At 35.4% G+C, this 22,964-nt stretch overlaps 4 protein-coding genes across 5 annotated transcripts; 3 read left to right on the top strand and 1 right to left on the bottom strand.

The window, feature by feature from the left end:
• The first annotated feature begins 781 nt into the window (after window positions 1–781).
• LOC102609706 (uncharacterized) lies at window positions 782–3,848 on the top strand. Its single transcript, XM_006489174.4, has 2 exons — window positions 782–3,176; window positions 3,269–3,848. The coding sequence occupies exons 1-2, from the start codon at window positions 1,122–1,124 to the stop codon at window positions 3,692–3,694; spliced, it is 2,481 nt and encodes an 826-aa protein (XP_006489237.1). The 5' UTR covers window positions 782–1,121; the 3' UTR covers window positions 3,695–3,848.
• Window positions 3,849–4,476: 628 nt separating this feature from the next.
• On the bottom strand, window positions 4,477–13,643 carry LOC102610023 (uncharacterized). Of its 2 annotated transcripts, none has more exons than XM_025102585.2 (14): window positions 13,145–13,643; window positions 12,438–12,586; window positions 11,554–11,657; window positions 11,200–11,326; window positions 10,938–11,032; window positions 9,935–10,058; window positions 8,737–8,817; window positions 7,524–7,622; window positions 7,024–7,182; window positions 6,855–6,915; window positions 6,702–6,772; window positions 6,117–6,161; window positions 5,341–5,517; window positions 4,477–5,242 (listed from the first exon to the last, which is right to left on the bottom strand). In XM_025102585.2, exons 2-14 carry the CDS (start codon window positions 12,474–12,476, stop codon window positions 4,739–4,741), a joined length of 1,686 nt encoding a protein of 561 aa, XP_024958353.1. In that variant the 5' UTR covers window positions 12,477–12,586; window positions 13,145–13,643; the 3' UTR covers window positions 4,477–4,738. The 2 variants fall into 2 exon arrangements, with proteins under 2 accessions (XP_024958353.1, XP_006489238.1); XM_006489175.4 differs by having other exon boundaries at window positions 12,438–12,519.
• A 2,469-nt stretch (window positions 13,644–16,112) lies between these two features.
• Window positions 16,113–21,172, top strand: LOC102610338 (glutamine synthetase leaf isozyme, chloroplastic). Its single transcript, XM_006489176.4, has 14 exons — window positions 16,113–16,333; window positions 17,365–17,634; window positions 17,817–17,856; window positions 17,956–18,059; window positions 18,138–18,186; window positions 18,275–18,381; window positions 18,663–18,750; window positions 18,886–19,014; window positions 19,106–19,180; window positions 19,598–19,651; window positions 19,731–19,768; window positions 19,867–20,026; window positions 20,111–20,171; window positions 20,736–21,172. The coding sequence occupies exons 2-14, from the start codon at window positions 17,381–17,383 to the stop codon at window positions 20,873–20,875; spliced, it is 1,299 nt and encodes a 432-aa protein (XP_006489239.1). The 5' UTR covers window positions 16,113–16,333; window positions 17,365–17,380; the 3' UTR covers window positions 20,876–21,172.
• Window positions 21,173–21,309: 137 nt separating this feature from the next.
• On the top strand, window positions 21,310–22,752 carry LOC102610827 (membrane protein PM19L). The gene is made up of 4 exons (XM_006489178.4): window positions 21,310–21,851; window positions 21,944–22,163; window positions 22,275–22,320; window positions 22,434–22,752. The coding sequence occupies exons 1-4, from the start codon at window positions 21,725–21,727 to the stop codon at window positions 22,551–22,553; spliced, it is 513 nt and encodes a 170-aa protein (XP_006489241.1). The 5' UTR covers window positions 21,310–21,724; the 3' UTR covers window positions 22,554–22,752.
• The last annotated feature ends 212 nt before the right edge of the window (window positions 22,753–22,964 follow it).

Genomic DNA, 22,964 nt, shown 5'->3' with positions numbered 1-22,964 from the left:
AGTAAAGCAATTGTAGTGGCAGAGTGGTAAGCATCATTATTATTGTTATTATTTTGAAAAAAATTATTTTCTACCATAAATGAAAATTCAATTCTTTGTCGGTGATAATTTTGAGTTGGGTTTACTTCTCCATTATAAAATCTCTTTGTCCGTGAAAGGAGTTTGATTTACATATCTAATATTTTTGAAAATAAAAATGAAAGTAAAAAGTATGAGTTGAGGGATTCAAGTGGAAACAAATAAAGGGTTAATTTTGAGTCATCGCTCTCATAAATTGATTATTTTTAAATAACTCCTTTATTTTTTAAAATCTCAATTAAAATGAGGGTAATTTAATTTTTTTTCTTTTAGAAAAAAAATAATTTAAATATAGTCAATTTACGAGAGGATAATCTAAAATTTATTTATAAATAAATAATGCCGGTTTGTTCGTTAACAAATTACACAGTTTGAAGTTGGCAATCATCTTAATCTTCCGAGTACAAATCATATCCTGATTTTTAATGAACTTTTAGTTGAAAAATGTTTCCAACTTGTTCTCATCTTTAGAAGAACAAAAAAATTGAGCGCCACTTGTTATCTAATTGTAAGTCAATGCTTCGGAGAAGAAATTTTATGGTATTGTTTCAAAGAATATGATAAATTCCAAGTAATTTCCCATGGTTATAATTGCACCCTTTAATTGATTTTGATTGCTTCCCCAATGGCTTTGTTCTGCTACTCAAATAAAGAGGGAAAAAGTTTGATGACAAAAGTAGAAAAGAAAAATCGCTTTTGGTTAAGCAGACTAATAAAAGGAGCTTTTAGCATTTGGTTGTTTGATCAAGAAACTTATGAGCAGCAAACAAAAGACTTTAGGGGTGAAAGAGGGAAAAATCCTTGCCCACCAAGCCATAAGAGCTGGACCCAATAAGAAAATATAACAAAACTTCCTGGGAAAATTGACAGAAAGAGAGATAACTTAACGTCATATTTTGCTTTTTTATTTTCGCATAAGAAACGTGCACCCCAAGCTCATTCTCTTCTTTTGCTTATAAATACCCAACACTTCCCCCACTTCAAACCAAACATAACCATTATTAACAAGCACTAAGTTTTGAGAGCTGTTTTGATTCTGCAACATGGAACGCGGGGTGTCCACAGACGATGATGGGAGCATTCATTTGAATGTCCTTGAGCTTCCAACACTTAGTGAAACAGCAGGTTCTAGTACCACCATTTTTGAACCTCAGAGCAGCAATGGAAAAGGAGATAGTAGCAATGCAAGTTCTGTTTCTCCAATGACACCTGTGGTTCGTGCACCTGAAAAGAAACTGACCCTTTTTGCTCTGCGCCTTGCAATTCTTGAGAAGACAGCTACTGGCCTGGGAACTCTTGGGTTCATCTGGGCAACAGTTGTTCTTCTTGGTGGTTTTGCTATCACCTTGGATAAGACTGACTTCTGGTTCATCACCATCATTTTGTTGATTGAGGGTGCCCGTATATTTAGCAGAAGTCATGAGCTAGAATGGCAACACCAAGCCACCTGGTCACTTGCAGGTGCTGGAATTAATAGTTTTCAAGCAATCAAATCTGGCTCACATCATCTCATTGAGGCTGTCAAATCAATGTTCCGGCCAATGGTTATTGGAAACCACAGTCAAAGGACTAGGGAGAAAACAGAAAGAAGTGTTGGATCAAGAAACTGCCAGAGAAAGCCAACCCGGACATGGGAAAGTGCAGATGTTCCACTTTTACCATATGCTCAATGGGTGTTCCTTACAAGAAATATCAGTAAGCTTCTCTATTGGCTCCAGCTTGCATCAGCAACAGCCTGCATAGTTCTCTCACTGATGAAGCTGATAAAACATAACTACGGGGATGTAGCTAAAGGAGATACTGACAAAAGGAACCGGGAAGCAGCTCTGAATATTTTCTACTCCTTGGCCTTGGCAGAGGCTTTGTTGTTTCTGTCGGAGAAAGCTTACTGGGAGTGGAATGTCATTTACTGTAAGCTACTGGAAGAGGTGAACAAAGAATGCGACTTGGGGCCCTCAGGTATTATTTCAATTCGAAGGTTTTTCTATGATGCATATTCAAAATGTGTCAATGGAAGCATCTTCGATGGATTGAAAATGGATATGGTTATTTTTGGTATGGAGCTCCTGGATTCAAATTCTCCTGATGAGCAGCTCATTGGAGCTAGAATTCTTCGCCAATTTGCAATGAGTAAGCGGTTTTCTGATGACACCCTCCAGAAGATTGCGATTAATCTCTCTGTGATTGAAAGGTTTGTTGAAATGTTGAACTGGAAAGATCCACAAGAGGAAGAGATCAGGCGATCAGCTGCAGAAATATTGTCAAAATTAGCTGGCAAAAAGCAGAACTCTCTTCGAGTAGCTGGCATACCTGGAGCAATGGAATCAATATCATCTCTGCTCCAAACAAATAGGAGCTCTGGTGCTGCAACTGATGAAATTGGTGAAAAGAAAATCATTCTTGATCATGCAAATTATGGATTCTGGACATTTAATCATTTAGGACTTCTCATTCTGAAGAAACTAGCCCGTAACCATGATAACTGTGGAAAGATTGGAAATACAAGAGGGCTGCTACCAAAGATCATTGATTTTACACATGCCGAAGAGAGTTTGTTAAGGAATGAGCATGACACATCATCTCAGATTCTGACTGTGAGGCGCTCCCTCCAACTGGTAAAGATGCTGGCAAGCACAACAGGTATCACAGGGGAACATCTTAGAAGAGAGATTTCAGAGGTGGTTTTCACAATCAGTAACATCAGAGATATTTTACTACATGGAGAGAAACACCCATTGCTGCAAAAGTTGGGCATTGACATTCTAACCAGTCTGGCACTAGAGGAAGATGCAACAGAGAGGATTGGAGGCACGGGTGGAATGCTCAAGGAATTGTTCAACATTTTATTCAAAGAGGGAATGCCAGAGAACCAGAACTGTGTAAGAATTGCCGCAGGAGAAGCACTAGCAATGCTCGCATTGGATAGCAAAAGTAATTGCCACCGGATCTTGAAATTGAAGGTGGTGGACAAGCTAGTGGAAACATTGGCAGTCCCGTTGGTTCGTGTAAATGCTGCAAGAATCTTAAGAAATTTGTGTGCCTCTAGTGGAGCAGATTGCTTCAATCAGTTAAGAGGAGTCACAGCTGCTGCTCCCACAGTAAGTGCTTACAACAAACTATTTTCTTCTCTTACCAAATTTTTATTCAAACAGAATAAGAGTCATAGTCCTAATCCTGTTCTTCAATGCAGATTCTCAAGGCAATCACATCAGAAGAGTACAAATTACAGGAAGTGATGGTTGGACTAGCGGCACAAGTTTTCAGATTCATGACTCCTGAAGAATCTAGCAACATTTTCGAGAGAGCTGGAATTATGGAAATCGATTTAGCTAATACATTAGTCCAGATTCTGAGGAAATACCAACACCCACCAATTAAGGTTCCGAGAATAAGGAGGTATGCCATAGAGCTGGCAATTTGGATGATGAGAGACAAGGCAACAAATGTACATATTTTCAAGAATCTGGGGTTGGAGATGGTGCTAGAAAGTGTCATTGAGACCACAGCAGAGATTGAAAATTTCAATATCTTCTCAGGCACTGTTGGAGTAAGCCGGCACAGCGTATCAATTCACTCACTGGCTGAAACTGCATTGATGTTGCTGATGGGTGGATAATGCCATACAAAATGTCACTGATTTCCAGAATCAGTTTTGTGCATTGGAGAAAAATTTTTAAAAAAATTTACGACACTCTTGTAAATATGCATGCATAAAAGCCATAAAAGATTCCTTTTCTTCAAGTAATAAAGATGTCAATTATATCATTCTACCTACCAAGATTCATAATGCCTTCTGTTGAGATATCACTGTCACGTGTACTGTAGATAATTAATCTAACATTTCCTTTGATATATTCTGCCAACTTCTTGTTAAATAGGCTCATGGTAAGATAAAGATGAGCACACTGAATTATGGGGCCGTGCCCAGACAAAATCACACTAAAATCATTCAAGGAAAAACGAATTCTGTAAAAAATAACTAAGAAAGCTCGATAAAATTCGATAAAATGAAACAACAGAACAATCACGATGTTTCCGAGCACTTACAGTGGTTCATGTCCGACCAGTGCTTCAGAGACTGAAAAATTGAGTAGAGCAAATCGAGCAGAGCACGAACTAGAAGAACATGGTGTTTCTGTAAGAGACGAAGTATGGACAAAATGACTGTCATGTTGCGAAGGCAAGTGAATTTTAGTTTAACATGGTCTAAGCTAGTTTTACAAGTCTTTATCGTAACGTGACACCGTTGGTAGAATCGAATGCTTAATATAAAGTAAATTTGTTGAAACGTTTCTCAGTTGACAGTATAAAGCTTACGAGTGAAAGCAATCAATTGACACGCATGGCGTCACCCACCAGTATTGCATTCTCAAGTGTTGGTGAAGGATACAGGGGAAATGAGGAATCAAAATCAATTCATACCGGGACAGAAAAATCGTTATCCTTGTTGAGGTTTGACAAAAAGAATAATTACACCCTTCTCACAACGAACAAGTGTGATTGAATAGAAAACATTGTAATCATGTTTTTAAGCAAATTCACAGGACCTAATTTCTTTCCTTTTGATCAATCATTTTACATCACTACAATTCCTGAAGCTATCTTAGTTACAAAAAAATACATCATCTGACAGATTTTTTACTGTAAGTCATTTAGATTTTTATCTGTTCCGAAAGAAGTTGAGATCCCAACGACGCATCAAACCCTCCATAACATGTCCTGCTGGGTTCTTGACAACTGTCACTGTGGCTTTCGTATTACTAGACACATCGGCATCTGCTGAGCTTTGGGTGCTTGCTGTTGCTGAAGTATCAGTACGAGCTGACGTCCCCGTGCTTGCAGATTCTACGCTGGATGGAGGGGTGTCAAATGCATCCCCGACTGATGACACACTTGTATCAGGAGATGGATGTTGGGGAGCTAAATTGCGGCTATTTACTAAAGAAGTAGAAGTTGACTCTGTATATATCGGCCTCAATTGCTCTATTGAAGAGGAACTGGTTTCAGACTCTGAAGGTTTACAATGGTCTGTCGTGGAACAATCATTTGTGGCACCTTGACCTGAAGACTTGAAAGAATCAGCGGCCACAGAGGTTGGCTGTTCCACTTCAGGGTGTCGCATCTCCAAGTCCTTTAATGACATAATCACTGCTTCCATGAACATCTGAAATAGATTTGAATCAATGAGTCGTAGGCGATGAGTTCATGAGATGAAAAACTCTGGATTGAGATATTAAAATAAATTAAAGAAGTTTGTCTGACCCTTTCTTCCTCCTCCACATTGCTTGGGAAACCTGCCAAATCATCCAGTTGATATTCCACATACTGATCATCATCCATGGCTGTTGGGACATGAGGGCCATATGGATGACCGCCAGATAATTCAAAGCTTATCATGTCGGATGCTGACCGGCTAAGTGTACCACCAATTTGTTTATCCTGCAATTAATATCATCAGTTTTTGGTGAACTTTTCATTCGTTCAGTTTCTTTCCTACCTTCCTTTCAATTCTCTTATTTTCAATTTCAATGTTAGGAAAAATCCCTTTGTTTTAACCTTCCTTGGAGGCAAACAAGGGAATAAGTACGTTGAAAATCTGTGATGGTAACAAACAAGCATCACTTAACATCCTAATGATATCAGAAATACCGACAATGTTAGAATAACAAGGCACCAATAGTTTCAGGATATATTCTGATAATTCGAAACACAGGAAAAAAAAAAAGGTAGATAATCATTTCAATGGTGACATGTAGTCCTTGGATTGAACTGATTGATCAAAGTATCAATTTGTCACAATTCAGTTCAGTTTATGGTAATAGAATGATTCTTTGTAATGCTGCCAGTATTTCAGATAATCCATGAAAAAAATTATCAATATCAAGCTTCCACGGGGGCATTTTGCTGGCCAAACCACTCCCCCACCAAAACAAAAATTTTTTTTGGGGTTTTGGTGGAAGAGAATATAGGATCAAGATTCAAGATTCCAGATTCAAGCAAGCGAGAGAGTCAAATTAGAGGAAAAGGCAAGAAGATACCGTAGATACAGGTTCATTGTCTTTCGCTGATATATCCGAAGGGACCTGAGGAGAGTTAAAAAATTGTTAGACTAACCACCAAGTTAATTATCTGAAATTCAAGCAATATGTTGCTAAAGCCTCAAATACTACTTCCTTTTCAAGTCAATAAAGTGGCCAGTGTCAGGCTATGCTATGGACGCACTGTTACATAGTTTTAGAGTTCGTCTGTGTGTAGATGGTCGGGATCTTTAACTTGAATGTCTGAGTTAAAATTTTGACACATTATTGATAATTTATCTCACTTAATCCCATGATGTGCAGTGTTGTTGACTTGGCCATATGAATGCTACATTTTGACTTTAGAGCCGCCCAGAACAATGCATTACTTCATATATTACTTCATATATTTCACAAGCCTCTGTATGCATCTATAGAAAAAAGGAATATCATAAAGTTCTACAATTCGTTCATATTCAAAACCCATACACTATTACACCTGTAATATACTAATTTTAAGGACAATTTGTTGACCTAATAAACTATTTTTGCCAGTCTTTTGCAATACGTGACAATCTGACATGCAACAAGCAACAAATAACTAACCTCAGTCCGACTCATTGGTCTTTTCGAACGAACTTGTTCAATTGCATCTGCTGTGCTGGTTGCTGAAGGTTCTGCAACAAAAATAATACCTATCAATAGGAGAATGGATAGTGAAGAATGAAAATTTTAAAGTATTGGGTGCGCGATTCATACCTGCAGATGCAGTTGAAGGTTCCTGGAAATAGCCTAGTTCATGCAAGGTGCTCAAATTACCCTGAAAGTAAAAAAATTAACTATTGGTAAAGGGTTGTTGATATGAAATCTGGAGCTTCCAATAGAACCATGAACTACAACCAGATGCATTGCAGCTTAATTTATTTACCTTACCAAAGTAATCATGCATAGTGCCTATTAATGTTGGGCCCACCTCATCCTCTGGAGGTTGCAGGACATTGTGGAAAAAAATATTTATAGAATCAAAGTAAAATTGTGGACGTGGAGAGTTGTGGTCACCCTCAAATTTGATAATGTTCTTGTCTCCCTGCAAAAATCATATATCAAAAGTACATTACGCAAAAGATGAAATAAGCAGAAAAAATGTGGGAAGGAAATAGAGAGGCAAAGCTTCAAATGGCAAGTAGAACATTTGATGGAGACTCACAAATCACTCAAGTAGCAAAGTTTTCTAGGAGAGAAATCTAGCAGGCCCTTTTTTTGGAGTGGGGGGGCTTTTTCAAAGGGTTGAACTAGTCTAATAACTTCTGTGATACAACTTTCCAATAAGGACAGACTGCAGATATGTACATGCAAATAGATGCTGCAAGCCTATATGATCATATGCAAATTCTATTAAATTTATATGATGGCTGGGTAGAGACTTACTGCATAAGCTTCAAATATACGATCCGAGTGATGAGGGTTAATAAAATCATCTTCAACAGCATGTCCAAATAAAACTGGAACAAAGCAAGACTTTGCTACCTGTAACAGTTACGAAGTTATTAGACAAAAAAACAATACCAGTAATAACAACAAAGTATACAACAATCATCCCATTTTCAACTCTATAATTAAATTTTTTTCACTTTTTCCATGATATTTATAATCAGTTGCACTGTGTCCACCAGAATCAATATCCTCTGTTACTTTTATAGTCATATAGAACTAGAAGCAAGAAGAATCACAGAAACAAGGGCATGAAGTAATGGTAACTCAAGCCAGAGTTTCATCAATTTGCAATAAGTTAAGAAAGATCTTTATGGTTAAAAATCCAGGAGAGCATTGGAAGACAAATTCAACAATTTCCACTTCCAACATATACGATTTCATTTTCTTGACTCACAGACACTACCACTGCCTTTGCATACTTCATCATGCTCTGTTAATTCAGATAAGCTCTCAAACATTATCATGCTCAGGGATGAGCTTTCTGCAACTTGCTGAAGCGTCCAAATGTATGCATTTTTGCTTCTTGACTCTGCTTAATTTTTGGCACTAACGACTGAATTGTAAAACTGTATGGAATCAACCCAAATGCTCAATTGAGCTCCCATCTTCATGGATCAATAATTACAGCAACGACTTACATGATACTGAGAGAGATGCGGAAGGAGCCAAGAAACAACTTCACCCCTTTAAAATAATATTCAGCCTTTCATCTTACCCGTGCTTTTCCACCTCTAAATTAAGTTCTCATCTCATTCTTGAAGTCTGTCTTATTGTCTGGTTAGATTATACATCTAACAATCGGCATATTTTTAAGTTTCTTTAATTATCAAACAGAATTTATTTTAACATCCGTATGTTTTAATATTATGAAAGACATGTTCCACTAGCAACATATTGAATTAAATAGTGGTAGCAAAAAATTAAATCAACTTGGATACGGTTCATAGAACTCGAAATGAATTACAGTAATTATGCTAAGCAGTCTGACTTATAGGCAGGTATAATTAAATAAATTAAGAAGCTAAAGAAACTGACAGGACTGAGAAGAGCATTGGCTCATAAATATCAGCCAGAGACTGGACAGCCCCAACTAATTAGCCAGAATAAGACAACCAAAAAATAATAATAATCTCAAATAGAATAAAACCTTAATAGTGTTCAGGTCTGTTATGTCAAACTTTGCCTTCTTTTGGATAGCTTTTCGCATGTACTGGATAGCAAACTTTACCTAAAACAAGCAAAACAAAGTGTCATGGTATTAGAAAAATTACATTCATAGATTCAAGGATTTTGTGAACAAACACAGAGTGAGCAGGAAAGTCAAGTTCTAATTGAAAAAAACACATGATGGTTAAAAGCAAAACTAACGAAGACCAAACATCATCAGCATGCAATATATGACACCAAATAGCCCTCACCATGCACAGAACAGGACTGCAATGTCTTGAAACTAAAATCAAAGACGAACAAAGAGAGGACAAAAAGTTAGAACTGACAGAATCTTAACAGAACATGGTCATAGAATGGACGTTAGAAACTTAGAATTCATAGTGGATGCAACATGAGGACAATATAAATGAAGACACTCATAATAGCAGCTACATTGTGAATTTCAATGGAGGAAACAATTATTTGAAGAGGAAGATATCAAAATGACAGTGCAGAAAGGAAAGGGACTTCTAAAACAACCCGAAGGACACAAAATGAAAATACCAATGCCCAAAAGAACCAGCATTCTATGAAAGGACATCAAGGAGACAATAAAGATGCCAATTCTGGAGTCTCTTTCTCTTGGGGACCTCATGTAGTATTATTTTAAGCATTCCCAGTTCCCACATTTCTAATAGTGTAAAGTTGCTGATCACATTAAAAGAGCCACTCTTTTCTTTCTTTCTCATTTTCAAGTAAAGGGAGGAAATTGAAAAGGAGAAAGTTCCTATCGTAGTAACACAAGGAAATTCATCAATCTAGTGTCCTCGCAACCTACCAAAGATCTCCTAATCCTGACTTTGTGCTCTCCTAAAAATCAAACAGCTTGTATGGGGTAAAAGAATGGGTAGACAACCCTCAACAAACCATCAATATCCAGTACCCAGGACTAGCAAAAGAAAATCTGAAGAAAGTTACAACTCAAAAGGATGGTTGGTATAGTGTCATAAATGTTATCCTAGCATGGTTACTTCAATAACAATATTGCCACCAATGATTTTTCAATAATAGAATGCATTATATGAAATTTTTGTCTGGCACAAACTGTTCTCATAATCAAAATAAAAGAGATATAGGCCTGTAATCCAACAATTAAGCAATTGATATATGTACTTGGGTGCAATAGATTTACATACAGTAAACTTGGGTAATCGGATTTTATAGGTATCCACGAGTTCCATCATCAGGTCAACCAAATCAGAGAAAGGACTGTCAAGAACCATTCCAGCAATTGAAGGATCCTCAGCTCCATACAGCAGGCTGTGATAGACAATGTTTATTGTTAACAGCATATAACTAAGTATAAGTTACAGCTATACGAAAAAGAAATGCATTCAAACTAAGAAAACGAAAGGCAACAAAGTTTACAACACTTTCTCGTTAATAAACAGAGTGACGATACAAGCAGTGCACACAAGTAATATGGATTGCAGTCAAGCGTTCCAAGAGAGAACTTCCAACAAACAATAAATGATAGTAATTAAGAAATAAAAGCATAATTTAATCCTTTTCCTTATAAAAAAGAGCATGCGTTTGTCAAGTAGTAAATGTGCATGACTTCAGAAATTAATAAAAATGATTTTCAGTGGAAAGGTTGCACCCAATGCAGGCAACAGAAGAATGACTTTAGATCAATAACAAAAAAAGTTGATAAAAACAACAACTCCAGCACAGAGCAACAACTTGGTTATCACCAACCCAATTAATTGGCAAAAACATGACTCTTCCTTCAGCCACTATAGAACTGTTTACCACCATGTGATATTGTCAAAACTGTAATCCTTCCAAATACACCCATAATCAACATCAAAGCCAAAAACTTGGAAATCCCCATAATCACCATTCATTTCCCCATAACCCAACCCCAAAGAAATAGATCACGATAATTTATTCAACTGAAGTTCTATATGATCATCTTAAAAGATGCAAACCTAAGAAAGCAGTTACTAAACTATGTTGCTAGCAACTACCATCCAGTAGAAGTTTATTGAATTTGATTATTCAGCACAAAAAAGGGAAAAAGGTGTTTAAAACCTTTTTTTTTAAATTTATTTATAGGAAACAAAAAAGATGCCTCCATTTAACACTCAATATATGCAAGGTCAAAAGGAATATAAAGCTCATAACAAATAAACAAACCTAGTGACTGCACCCATTGAACGTCCCCATAAGCCAATCATAGAGACATTTCCATCGGCCCGCAAGTAATCAACCACGGCCTTCAAATCATCTTTCTGAAAAACAAACCATCAACTTCAGATGGACCTTATTTACAAGAATAAAGTTCAACAAGATAGATTATTTATCTCAAAAATGACTTTTTTTCCCTATAAAAATTAAAATTTAAAAAACAAAAATCCTAGGCATGCAATTTCTTCCTGCTAGTTAGCCAGCCACTTACTTCATTCCATCCTAGAGTAACATGCTCTCCTCCAGAAAGCCCAGATCCAGAAAAATCAAGGGTGAAAACAGTAATATTTGAAGGCAGCAATATTATAGCAGCTTCACTAGCATCGGCCCTGCAGCCACTGCCAAAGATCAAGATATACTGCTGATTAGCATTCTGTAACTAGTTTTCAAGTGCATAATTTGTAGATAAAAAGCAATGAGGTGTGTTGAATTCTTTTTTCTAATGAAGTTTACAATTCCTTCTTCAAAGCATAAAGTTCCAAATTGCAACCGGGAAGAAATATGATTTATGGAAACCAAAAATAAACAAGAATTGCACCCTTATCAACAAAATATGTTTTATCACCTGTTTCCATGGCAGTATATAACACAGGGAAGAGGCTTTCCATCTGGATTAAGAATGGGCACATAATGGCTACATTGTATAACATCTCCACGTTTGTTCTTAACCTGCAAAATGTTCAGAGCTCCATAAAAGTAAGACCTTTAAGATTGCAAAAAGACAAGGGAAACATCATTAAAAGGTTGCACGAGGGTAATATTCAACCAAAAGGAAATATCATAGAAAATGCTCTTCCAATTGTCATAAGATTTTTATCATATTTTACCAACAGCATCATCACATTTTAAAATCACTTTTAAAGTAGGAGATATATATACTATCTGTTGAATGTTGCTATGAAGCTATGGATTCCCAAGTGATCTAGAATTGTCAGGTTGTATTTCCCACATAAGCCTGTCTCATATGACAGGCACAAGCCAAATATGTCAAGTCCATTTACGAGGATGTTGTATATGTTTGATGTGGATGCAATTTAACATGACTAGTACCTGAGTTTATAGACCCAATGCAATTCTACAATCCCACTGGATCTTAAAGAAATGGAAGTTTTCTAGACTGAGACATAATTATGAGTTACAAAGTGATCGCCATTTTACCATCCATTAAAACGGAGGACAATTTTTTCAGGGATCACCATCTACAGAGCTGGCAACAAAGAGTTTAAATTGGTCCTCACATGCTCCAACAAAATACTATTCATTTGTTTGATTCATTTATTTACATCAACTTACTGAACTGTAGAAAATAATGTAGAAAGCAAAAAAAAAATGTAACACAAAATACATGCCTAACACTTTGAAAGTCTAAAAATTATCTTTCAGCAACTAAAAAGGTCCAAGAAAATAAGATCAATATGTAAATTGAATATGCCTGATCGGAAACATTACCTCTATATCTTTCCTTTGGTACCACTTCCCTTTGAGCATGAATTCTTGATCCAACAAATCATGTTCTGGACTGTATTCAGCTCTGCATCACGAAAATATATAGACTTATGATCTTTTCATTTGACTCAAGCATAGTTTCTGTTGTCAAACTGAAAAAATACAAGACAATAAATTATTCAGGACCTACTAGATTCAGAGATCCAAAATCCTGATTTCTTAACTTTCGTTATCACATTAAATTAATTATATGAAAACCAAGTCCACAGATAACTAAAACAAGAAAAACGATCCCAAAGCCTCACACGTCACCCAATCCAAATTCCAATTGAAGTCAATAACAAAAGTTCATTTTTGACAAGATTAGCACTAAAAACAAATACCATAAAGAAATAATTTCAACAGTATAGAATTACTCTCAAGTAACCGTCAAATTAACTCGAAAAGATCTATACTTTTGAACACATCCAACAAACAGGCTAATTCAACCTAATTCAACATCCACAAAAATTTAACAGCAACCAAAAATTGATGCAAGAAAACTAAAATATATCTCAAATCTTTTCCTCTAAAAGCACCAAGTCCGAATTTATTTCCTCGTCCTCATCAACCAGACACACAAAACTTGGAGAAAGAAAATCAACCCATGTAATATTATAAATAAAATGAAAAAATGAAAAAGAAAATGAAAAGATTGAAGATTTGTTTACCTGGGTGGCCGAATTATGAAGTTGACAAGTTGTTCCATGGAAGAGATTCAAAATTATAACGAAATGATCCTTCTTCTATCTCTTTGTAGTTTCTGTCTCTCTCTCTCTCTTAGCTGGTCTTTGGAATCCTTTAACGCATTTAAAAGTTTTATTATTATTATTATATGTACAAGGTAATACTATATTGTTGTTATTATTCAAAGATCGAGATTCAAGAAACAAGAAAACATAAGAACAAAGAAGCTTCTTCTGTTTGCGTCTCAATATGTTTTATTTTCGGAGGAGAAAGAAAGCAGAAGCAGAAGCAGACGCAGAAGCAGAAGAAGAAGAAGAAGAATAAAAGAAGAAAAACAAAAACAACCGGCCAACGTAAATGCTGCTTCCGTTTTCGTTATTTTCGCTGATTCTTTGTTGTTGTTTTCATTTTGTCTTCATTCTTTTTCTTGAAAACAAAACCAACTAAGCCTTTTTTTTTTCCTGTAACTTTCTTTTTTAAAAAAAGGTTCTAATATTAAATTCAATTAAGCTTTTTACCAATGTCTCTCTTCCTTTTGTTCTCTCTGTGCATGTTGTGGACACGTGTGAGTCTTGGGAGTTGGTGGGCTCTCACACGTGCTTTCTCTCTTTGTGGTTTTCCACTAGTGTGAGGCTGCTCACACGTGTCGAGACTGACGATTTTGCCACACCAACAATAAATTTAATAACATGTGAATCCTTCACTCTTTGCGTTTTCACAAATTACAAGATAGTTGATCAATTTATGTAAAATGGATCCCAAATAATCTTGAGGATAGTTTGGTCATTTAATGGTGGTCAGGTCTTATTTGGACAAATGAACAAACTATATCTATATTTGTGAAAACTTTACCCCATTTTTATGTTTTCTTAAAGATGGCTAAAAGGTTGAGTTCGCAAGATTGTTTAAATTTGTAAGAGATTACTACCTTTATTTTTTTTTCCCCTCTAAGAAGGAGATTAGTATTTATTTCTCTATAGGTTTTATAATATTTCATTATTATTTATTTATTTTTTTGTTATTGAGATAATTTTTTTTACTAAAACATTCTTAATGAAAACATATTTCCAACTATTTATGTTTTCTAGATAAAAAAAAAATTTATTAATGGAACGACTTATCAAATGTTTAAGAAATACTACTGTATAATAGTGATTTGCTAAAATGGTGATTGGTGGTTGGTGATCTAAACTTCAATATTATAATGGTATTTTTTTTGAAAAAATAAGTTTTTTTTATTTTAATAAGGTTGGGGACCTTAATCATAGTGATTGGTGAATGGTTAGGAACTTATTTGATATAAAAGACAAATTATTCATTATTTGTGAAACATAGAAACTCGTGGATCTAGATGTTATTTATCCTTTTAATTTTATTTTATTTATTTATTTTGCTTTTACTAGTAAAATCGCTCATTGCTTTAAAAACATTCATTAATACGAGTAAAAGCAAACATGATATCATATGAAAATAAAGTCCCAATTTGCAACTTTATCATGAAAATTTAAACTGGCTAGATTTATTTTTGACTTTCCGCATGAAAAAAAATGAAAAGTTTATAAATTGTTTGGTGAGTTTCAAGGGCCAGAATAGAAAGGTAAATGCAGTGATGCTAACTAGATACCTTTCTTCGAACTAGATGATGTGAAGCAACACCCACCAAACCAAATGTTGCACTTGACTTAATACATTATGATCTGTCAGCAACAAAGAAAATATAATTATTATTCATGTTGTCTAATGGCAGACTTTTAAAAACATTCCCACTTCATGCTAACCTTCTTAGGGAATCATTGACTTTCTTCAGATGCATAACATTTTTCTATGCAATGATGAAGTGCAGCCAAATGAATTTGAAATCAAATGGGTCTGAATTTGATTTGAGCTGAGGCTGAGGGTGCACTTAATTCTTGTTGTTGGACTTGCTGTCCTGGCAAATTCTGATGCTCTTGGCCTTGCCTCCTTTTGGGTTACTTTGTTTCTCTGCTTTGTATGACACAACTTTGCACTTTGTTGTGTTCCTTTTGTAATTATTCTCTTATGCTTAAAATATAAATATATTTGACAGCAGAAACATGGACCAAACCTAGCTTTAAACTAATATTATATTCAAAACCTAATAGTTGCAGTTTGGCAATTATCCATAACCACACAGCAGTGACAACAGGAGTTGCCAGACTCACTGCAAAATTGCCAATATACATAAGCCAGGCTTTTGATTTCTGTATCACTAAAATTTCTTGAATCTTGATCTAAAACAATGCTTGTGACCATAAATTATTCCATCGGCAAATGGCAGATTCTCAGCCATTGGATTAAACATGTGCATATCCGCTCCACATGAGGCTCCTCATCCAGTGGTCCCACAAATATGGTAAAGAAGAAATGTCCTAATCTCCAACAACTATTCTCAAGCATTGATTGGATTATTGCAGAACAATATAAGGTTCAGTGTCAGACATCAGCAACTCAAAACTATGACTGAATCTTTTAGCTTACAAATGCCAAAGATTAGTGATCATGTTTTTTCTTTAACCAAGAACCTTTCACAACATTATCTTGAATAAGATAAATATAAACTCTGAATATACATAATATAATAATATCCACAAACAAATGATAATTCTCTTGGGTGGGGAGATTGATGGTTGATTACTGCCCTTGGGGGATGAACATGAGACAAGCTCAAGTGTAGGGACTTGAAAGCAATATTCTTGGCAAGCCCTTGTTCTTTTAATCTTTCTTGCTCTAAGCCTCTAACTAGCAATATTAAATGTCACGCAAAGCCTTGACTAACATAGAAATTCTCGCATTGTTTTTCTTAACACATAGTACAAAGCCAATGTAATTAATTATGTGGCAATTTTTGCTACTCTGTCACGTTGAGGAGGAAGGAAAGAGAAGTTATAAAATAGCATGGAACCTTATCTAAAGATGTTGAAATATAGTCCAAGTTTCTCTCTTGGTGTCACCAAAGAGACCAAAAACTAATTTCCTCCACTCAATCAAAGCACACCCCTATCTACATGGGAAAAGCCAACAGACCATTTACATTCCAACCTCTCTTATAAGACTTTCCTGCAAAACCAACCATTTGAGTCTTCTCTTCTTTCTTTCTAATCGGACCCTGCAGCAGATCAGCATTTTGGTTTTACTCTTCAACCAATTTTCAGGTTAGTTTTTTTTTTCTTTGGCCAACTTTGTAATATTTTTGTTGACAATGGCTGTATGTGATATTAGGTAGCGAGATTAAATAACTGACTCAATGAGTAGAGTAGGAAGTAGTTGTCTGGTCAGCTTGAAACCGTGAACTTATTTATTTTCTTTAACTGAACATATAAGTTCTTAGAGTTGATTTGACCGCAGGTTCTGGTTGAAAGAAGAATGTTTTTCCCACTTTACCCTTATAAGTTAACTTGCTTTTAATTCCACTTTGAGACACTTCAGAACTGTTTCTTGTTTCTGTGTTTTCCTGCAGTCGTATAATTGCTCTAGCATTGTACATCTACATTTCTGTTTTGTGCTTGTAATATATGAACAAGAGACTTTGCAGAAGCTAAACCCTCGAAACCCAAATGGATGATACAATAGAAAGCTAAGAAATGGAGGGAAGAATGAACCAACTCCTGGTCATCCAATTAATAAGCATAATCAATTGTTTTACACTTGCTATTTCTAGATCATTACGTATGGTATTATTTGATCTGAAGAAAGATATATTTTTAATCACATTAACATATATGTCTGTAGTCATTTTTTCAGAAAAAAAAAGAAAAGAAAAAAAAGTAGTAATAATAATAATAATTTGTTGACATTCTGCACAGTATGAAATCAAGAAAGAAACAAATTAGCTTCACTTAATATCTTTTTAACTAATGTGACACAGAAAATTCTGTGAGTTTGATTTAATCAAAGAAATGACATTGGATAGGATGAGTTGGTGGAATAAAATGGTGTACAAAATATAATTACACGAGATATGGAATAAAATTGTATAAGGAATATACATACTAGTCCTATGTTAGTAGAAGAGTGGAAACAAAAATATTGTGATTGCAGATGTGTCGTAAAGTTTGTGACTCAAATTAATCCTTTTCTGATATTATTTTATCTGCTTTGATAATGACTAAAACTGATGGGATTTTCATGTTTTCAGTTAATCATGTGTTTGAAGTTGTTAATTATAGTTGGTTTAACTTTCTAGGGAGGAGTAGGTGAAAATGGCGCAGATTTTGGCACCTTCTATGCAATGGCAGATGAGGATGCCTAAGTACTCAAACATTGCAAGTCCTATGACAACAAAGATGTGGAGTTCTCTGTTGATGAAGCAGAACAAGAAAGGAACAAATAGGAGTTCTGCCAAGTTTAGAGTGCTTGCTTTGAAATCTGAAGACAGCACTGTCAATAGGCTAGAGGATCTACTCAATTTGGACATCACTCCATATACTGACAAAATCATTGCCGAATATATTTGGTATAGCTTCTTTGCTAGTATAAGTTTCTAAAATGCATATAACTCTTTCTAGCTATTTCTTCTTTTTCCAAATGTTGTTAAGATTTTATTTCAATTTTTTTTTACTCATATCAAACTACACGTGGGTTGTTTTCATATGAGCACTCATAAAGTCAAAATACTACTATTTCATGTTGGAACAGGATTGGAGGTACTGGGATTGATATGCGTAGCAAGTCAAAGGTAATATAAAGTTATTAATAGAGAAATATTTCATCATTTAATTTAATGTCTGATAGTTTGTCTGATGTATTTTGCCAATGCTATTTTTAATATTTTCAGACCATTTCAAAGCCTGTTGAGCATCCATCTGAGCTTCCCAAGTGGAATTATGATGGATCAAGTACTGGACAGGCACCTGGTGAAGATAGTGAAGTAATTTTATAGTAAGATCCTGTGAAATATTATTCCTTTATATTTCTGTTTAATGTCACACAAAGATTTTAATTGAACCTTTTTTCCAGCCCTCAAGCAATTTTTAAGGACCCCTTCCGTGGAGGAAACAACATCTTGGTACGATTTTATAAAGTTAAATTGGTGGTGCTTCCAAAATCACTGGTCGTTTTGAAATCTTTTGATATTGTATTATTGTTTTTCAAAGGTAATTTGTGATACCTACACACCAGCAGGCGAGCCCATCCCTACAAACAAACGCCATAGGGCTGCTGAAATTTTCAGTAACTCGAAAGTGTCTGCTGAAGTTCCATGGTCTGTATATTTCAATTACGTTCACCTTGAAGTTCAATTTCCAATCTCAGATTATATATTATTAATCTCTTTGTGAACATGTTAACTATATATATATATATATATGCATATGTATGTATTCACTTTGATTCAACGAATGAAATATAAAGTTCTTGGAACAAAGAACCTTATTTGTTGGAACAAAGTGATTCAAGTGATTATAACTGCAAGATTTCTGTTTGTATTATCTAAAATTTCAGCTGTAAATATGTGGATAAAAAATTTGTTAATGTTGTAATTAGGTTTGGGATAGAGCAAGAGTACACCTTACTTCAACAAAATGTGAAATGGCCTCTGGGTTGGCCTGTTGGAGCCTATCCTGGTCCCCAGGTAATAAGTTAGTTGACAATCATGTGTCAGTATATGCATTTTGGACTACTGCAATTATGGAAAATTGTAGATTCAAGGGTATCATTATATTATTGGACTTGAACTTATAATATACATTTCCTTATCTGTTTTCAGGGTCCTTATTACTGTGGAGCTGGGGCTGATAAGTCGTTTGGCCGTGACATTGCAGATGCTCATTACAAGGCTTGCTTGTATGCTGGCATTAACATTAGTGGCACCAACGGGGAGGTTATGCCTGGCCAGGTTTGGCATCTATCCTATTTATTTATTAACTTTCTATATTTATATTCATGATTTCTTTTTGCATTCCTACTAATTTTGCCTTGCCTTGCAGTGGGAATATCAAGTTGGTCCCAGTGTAGGCATTGATGCTGGAGATCATATATGGTGTTCGAGATACCTTCTTGAGGTAAATCTTCTAGATTAATTTTTTACAATTCATGGGAACTACTTCTGTGGATCTAATACCGACACATGTTATCCATAAGAAAGTATTTGATTATTGCAAACTAAAGTCTCTATTGACCCCCAAGTCAATTCCTCTTTATAATTTTTGTATTGATATTATCTGCTCTACCTTCCCTGACAATATTTTACCAATATTTGCCCAAAAGTATAGTTCAGGTTCTTCTAAGTATAATTGCTGAATTCATATCCTTGATGTCTTTTGTTTGAGAATCTTTATTGCATGTGTATAGAGTTTCTGAATGAAATTCCCCTAAGATCAGTAAAGTAAACCTTAAGTCAATCATGAATAGCAGCTTATGCTAGACGACCATGTTTCTGTGTATCATTCTCTGACTCTGTTTCTTCTCTGTTCTGACAGAGAATCACTGAACAAGCTGGTGTTGTTCTCTCACTTGATCCAAAACCAATTGAGGTAAGATGAAGCTCCATCATGTTCAGTTCTTGCTACTCATTACAATTAGTTACACCACTTACCTTCGTGGCGTTGACAGGGAGACTGGAATGGTGCTGGATGCCACACCAATTACAGGTAATCTGGACACTATAAAAATTAAATGATATCTATGTGAAGCAGTTTAAATTTCTGTGGCAATTCAGCACTTTATAAGTAATTTTTATGGTTTACAGTACAAAGAGTACGAGAGAGGAAGGAGGCTATGAAACTATTAAGAAGGCAATCTTGAATCTGTCCCTTCGCCATAAAGAACACATCAGTGCTTATGGTGAAGGAAATGAGAGAAGGCTAACAGGAAAGCATGAAACAGCTAGCATTGACTCATTTTCTTGGGTATGCTCAGAAGATGGCCCCATTTTCTAAGAAAAAGAAGATTTCCTCTTAAGTTTAATGTTAAACAAACTTTTCAATGTTCAGGGTGTGGCAAATCGTGGTTGCTCAATCCGTGTGGGACGTGAAACTGAGAAGCAAGGCAAAGGTACTATTATCAAGAGCGCCATGAATAAACTTCTTTAATAAATGGTCATTGTATGTAATATTGTGAAGTGGGAGATGGTTTTGAACTTTAAGTGCACTCGCAAATTGAAGACAATTGTGACCAAAAAAAAAAAAATTACACTGCAAATGGGAAAATTATAGTTCAAACCTTTTTAATGCTCTCACAATGTTAAAAGATGAATATCCACTTCAACTTCATCAATCTAATTAATTCCATTTCCTCTTTGAGCTAAATTAGAAATATGTAAAATGCATTTAACATGCCCTTAAGAAGGCATTATTACACATAGATATCTGTCACATCTGATCTTTCATAAAATTTCTGATTGCAATTTTATATGCTTCGCTCATTTATGACTAAACTCTATATGCTATTATTGTTATTTTCGTTGCCCGTGTTCTTGCTAGTATCTATAAAAGTGCTCTTCTTTCCAATGATTTTCTCAATCTCCAATTACAGCTTTATTATTTTGAGTTGTGAATTTTTATTCCTAATCACCAACTGATTTGTGATCCAAATTTTTGTTGCCTTTATTTATGTCAGGTTACTTGGAAGATAGGCGTCCAGCTTCAAACATGGACCCTTATGTAGTGACCTCGTTACTGGCTGAAACTACAATATTGTGGGAACCCACACTTGAGGCTGAAGCGCTAGCTGCTCAGAAGTTGGCATTGAATGTCTGAAGTTGATTATAGATCAACTGAAGAACTTGAGAAGCAGTCTCTTGGATTTAAAATGCCCGTGCTTGGGGGAATACTTTTCCCTTTCCTTTTTAGTTCTTTAGGGAAGAACCTTGTAAATAAAAGGTCCCGAAGTTAATGTTCATGCCCAAGTTAATCGATCCTCAGATTGAAGATATATCCTTCAGATCAGATCAGTTCATAGTTGGTTTCAGGTTTACGCATGTTTTACATGGATGCTTGGACCATTAATGTTCTTTTGGACCATATCTTGAATGGCTTTTTATACCAGTTCATCAATGCTATCGCGTGTTTTTTAGCCATAAAAGGAAAAAGTGTTGAGTAGAAAATTCTGAAGCTGACTTTTTTCTTCTGAACAATGTTTTGGTCAGAAGATGCTACATGTAGTGATTGTGTCCTAAGCTTTTTTATTTTGGCTTTTCCTTTTTTACTTTAACCTGCCAAGAATGCAGAAGAAAATGGACTTCCCGGAAATGTGGTTTCGCCAAAAGCAAAATTCTGTCCCGTTACTGAAGTCTGAATCAGAGCTAGACTTTATTCTTTTTTGGTTGGCACAGCAGGAAAGATTTATTCCCGATTAAAGTTATGTTTAACAATGTAATTGGATTCTTTCCCCTTCAGAGTTGCACACCAACAAAGGTTAAAGAATCAAAAACATTTCTTTGAACTTAAGACACTGGATTTTAATAATGAAAAGTTAAAGCACAAACATTAGAATTCCATGACAGCCACTCTTGGAAGAACATCACTTTGCTTATATATGATACCTCTAAGGCCAAAAACATTAACCCAGCTCAGATTTCCTCTTCATTATTTTTGAGTCCCAAGGCCATGGCTTCTGGAGGATCCAAATCAGCAGCCTATATCCTCTTAATACTCAATTTGGCACTGTATTTCATTGTAACAGTGATTGCCGCATGGGCGGTTAATCATGGAATTCAAAGATCTCGCGAAGCAGGTAATTTGAGATCATTAAAAACGATAAATCAGTTGAAACATTCTTGAATTTTCCAAGCAAATGGTAACTTATTATTGTAACTGTCCATGCAGCATCTGTTCTCTCACTTCCAGCAAGAATATTTCCAATCTACTTCCCATTCGGAAATATGGCAACCGGTTTATTCGTCATTTTTTCCCTCCTTGCTGGTGTTGTTGGCATGGGAACTTCCCTCGCTGGGCTTCATAACGTTTTTCAGTGGGATCTTCCCAACTTAAATGCCGCAGCTGCCTCTTCTCTGATAACTTGGGCACTCACTCTACTAGCCATGGGGTAAGTACCTCTGCTAGGCTTCCAAATTTTATTTTCCCCTTTCCTTAAAAATCACCTGTTCATAACATATTGGAGTGCCACAGTTTCATACAATTTTTCCATTGTCTACAGATTGGCTTGTAAAGAGATTGACATTGGCTGGAAAGACTCAAACTTGGTAACCTATTAACCTGCATTTATTTAGCCTTCTAAATATAATTCATCATAATGGGTTAGGAAAAGGAAACTATACTAACGAAAGACTAATGGTGTTCTTGTAATGGGATGCAGCGGACCCTAGAAGTTATGACAATAATTGTGAGCGCGACGCAGCTGATCTGCACGGGTGCTATCCATGCCGGGGTTGAAGATGCGGCATGGAAGAGGAACCGGATGGTGGGCAGAGTTTGAGTTTCCAATTTGATTCATAATGCTTAATGCATTCTTCTGTATGTGTATGTCAAATATTAGTGTGTAAATGATCGTTGATTCTAAAATCCTCATTTGAGGGATTTTATTATTTTTATTAATTTCTTTTTTCTGGCCTTGAAAACTTGAAAGATTTGTCTTCATCTTGTTTGACTATGGATTGTGTATGTTATATTAATTCTTATGGTGTTCCCAAACATAATAATAAAGCAATTACGGTAAAGCCAATTGGGCGCGGTGCTATATTTTCATAATATATTAATTATAATCTAACATATTTATATGTTATCGTAATGTTATTTTTTAGTGTTTATATTTTTAAATATTATGTACAAAATAATTTATCAACCACATTTTTATTTTCAGTGGAAACTAATCATCTAAGCTTTGTAG

The sequence above is a fragment of the Citrus sinensis genome, chromosome 1 (genome assembly GCF_022201045.2).
Source record: "Citrus sinensis cultivar Valencia sweet orange chromosome 1, DVS_A1.0, whole genome shotgun sequence".
Taxonomy (NCBI): domain Eukaryota; kingdom Viridiplantae; phylum Streptophyta; class Magnoliopsida; order Sapindales; family Rutaceae; genus Citrus; species Citrus sinensis.
Note: the sequence above shows the minus strand (reverse complement) of the source record. Positions and strands in the feature narration are given on the sequence as shown.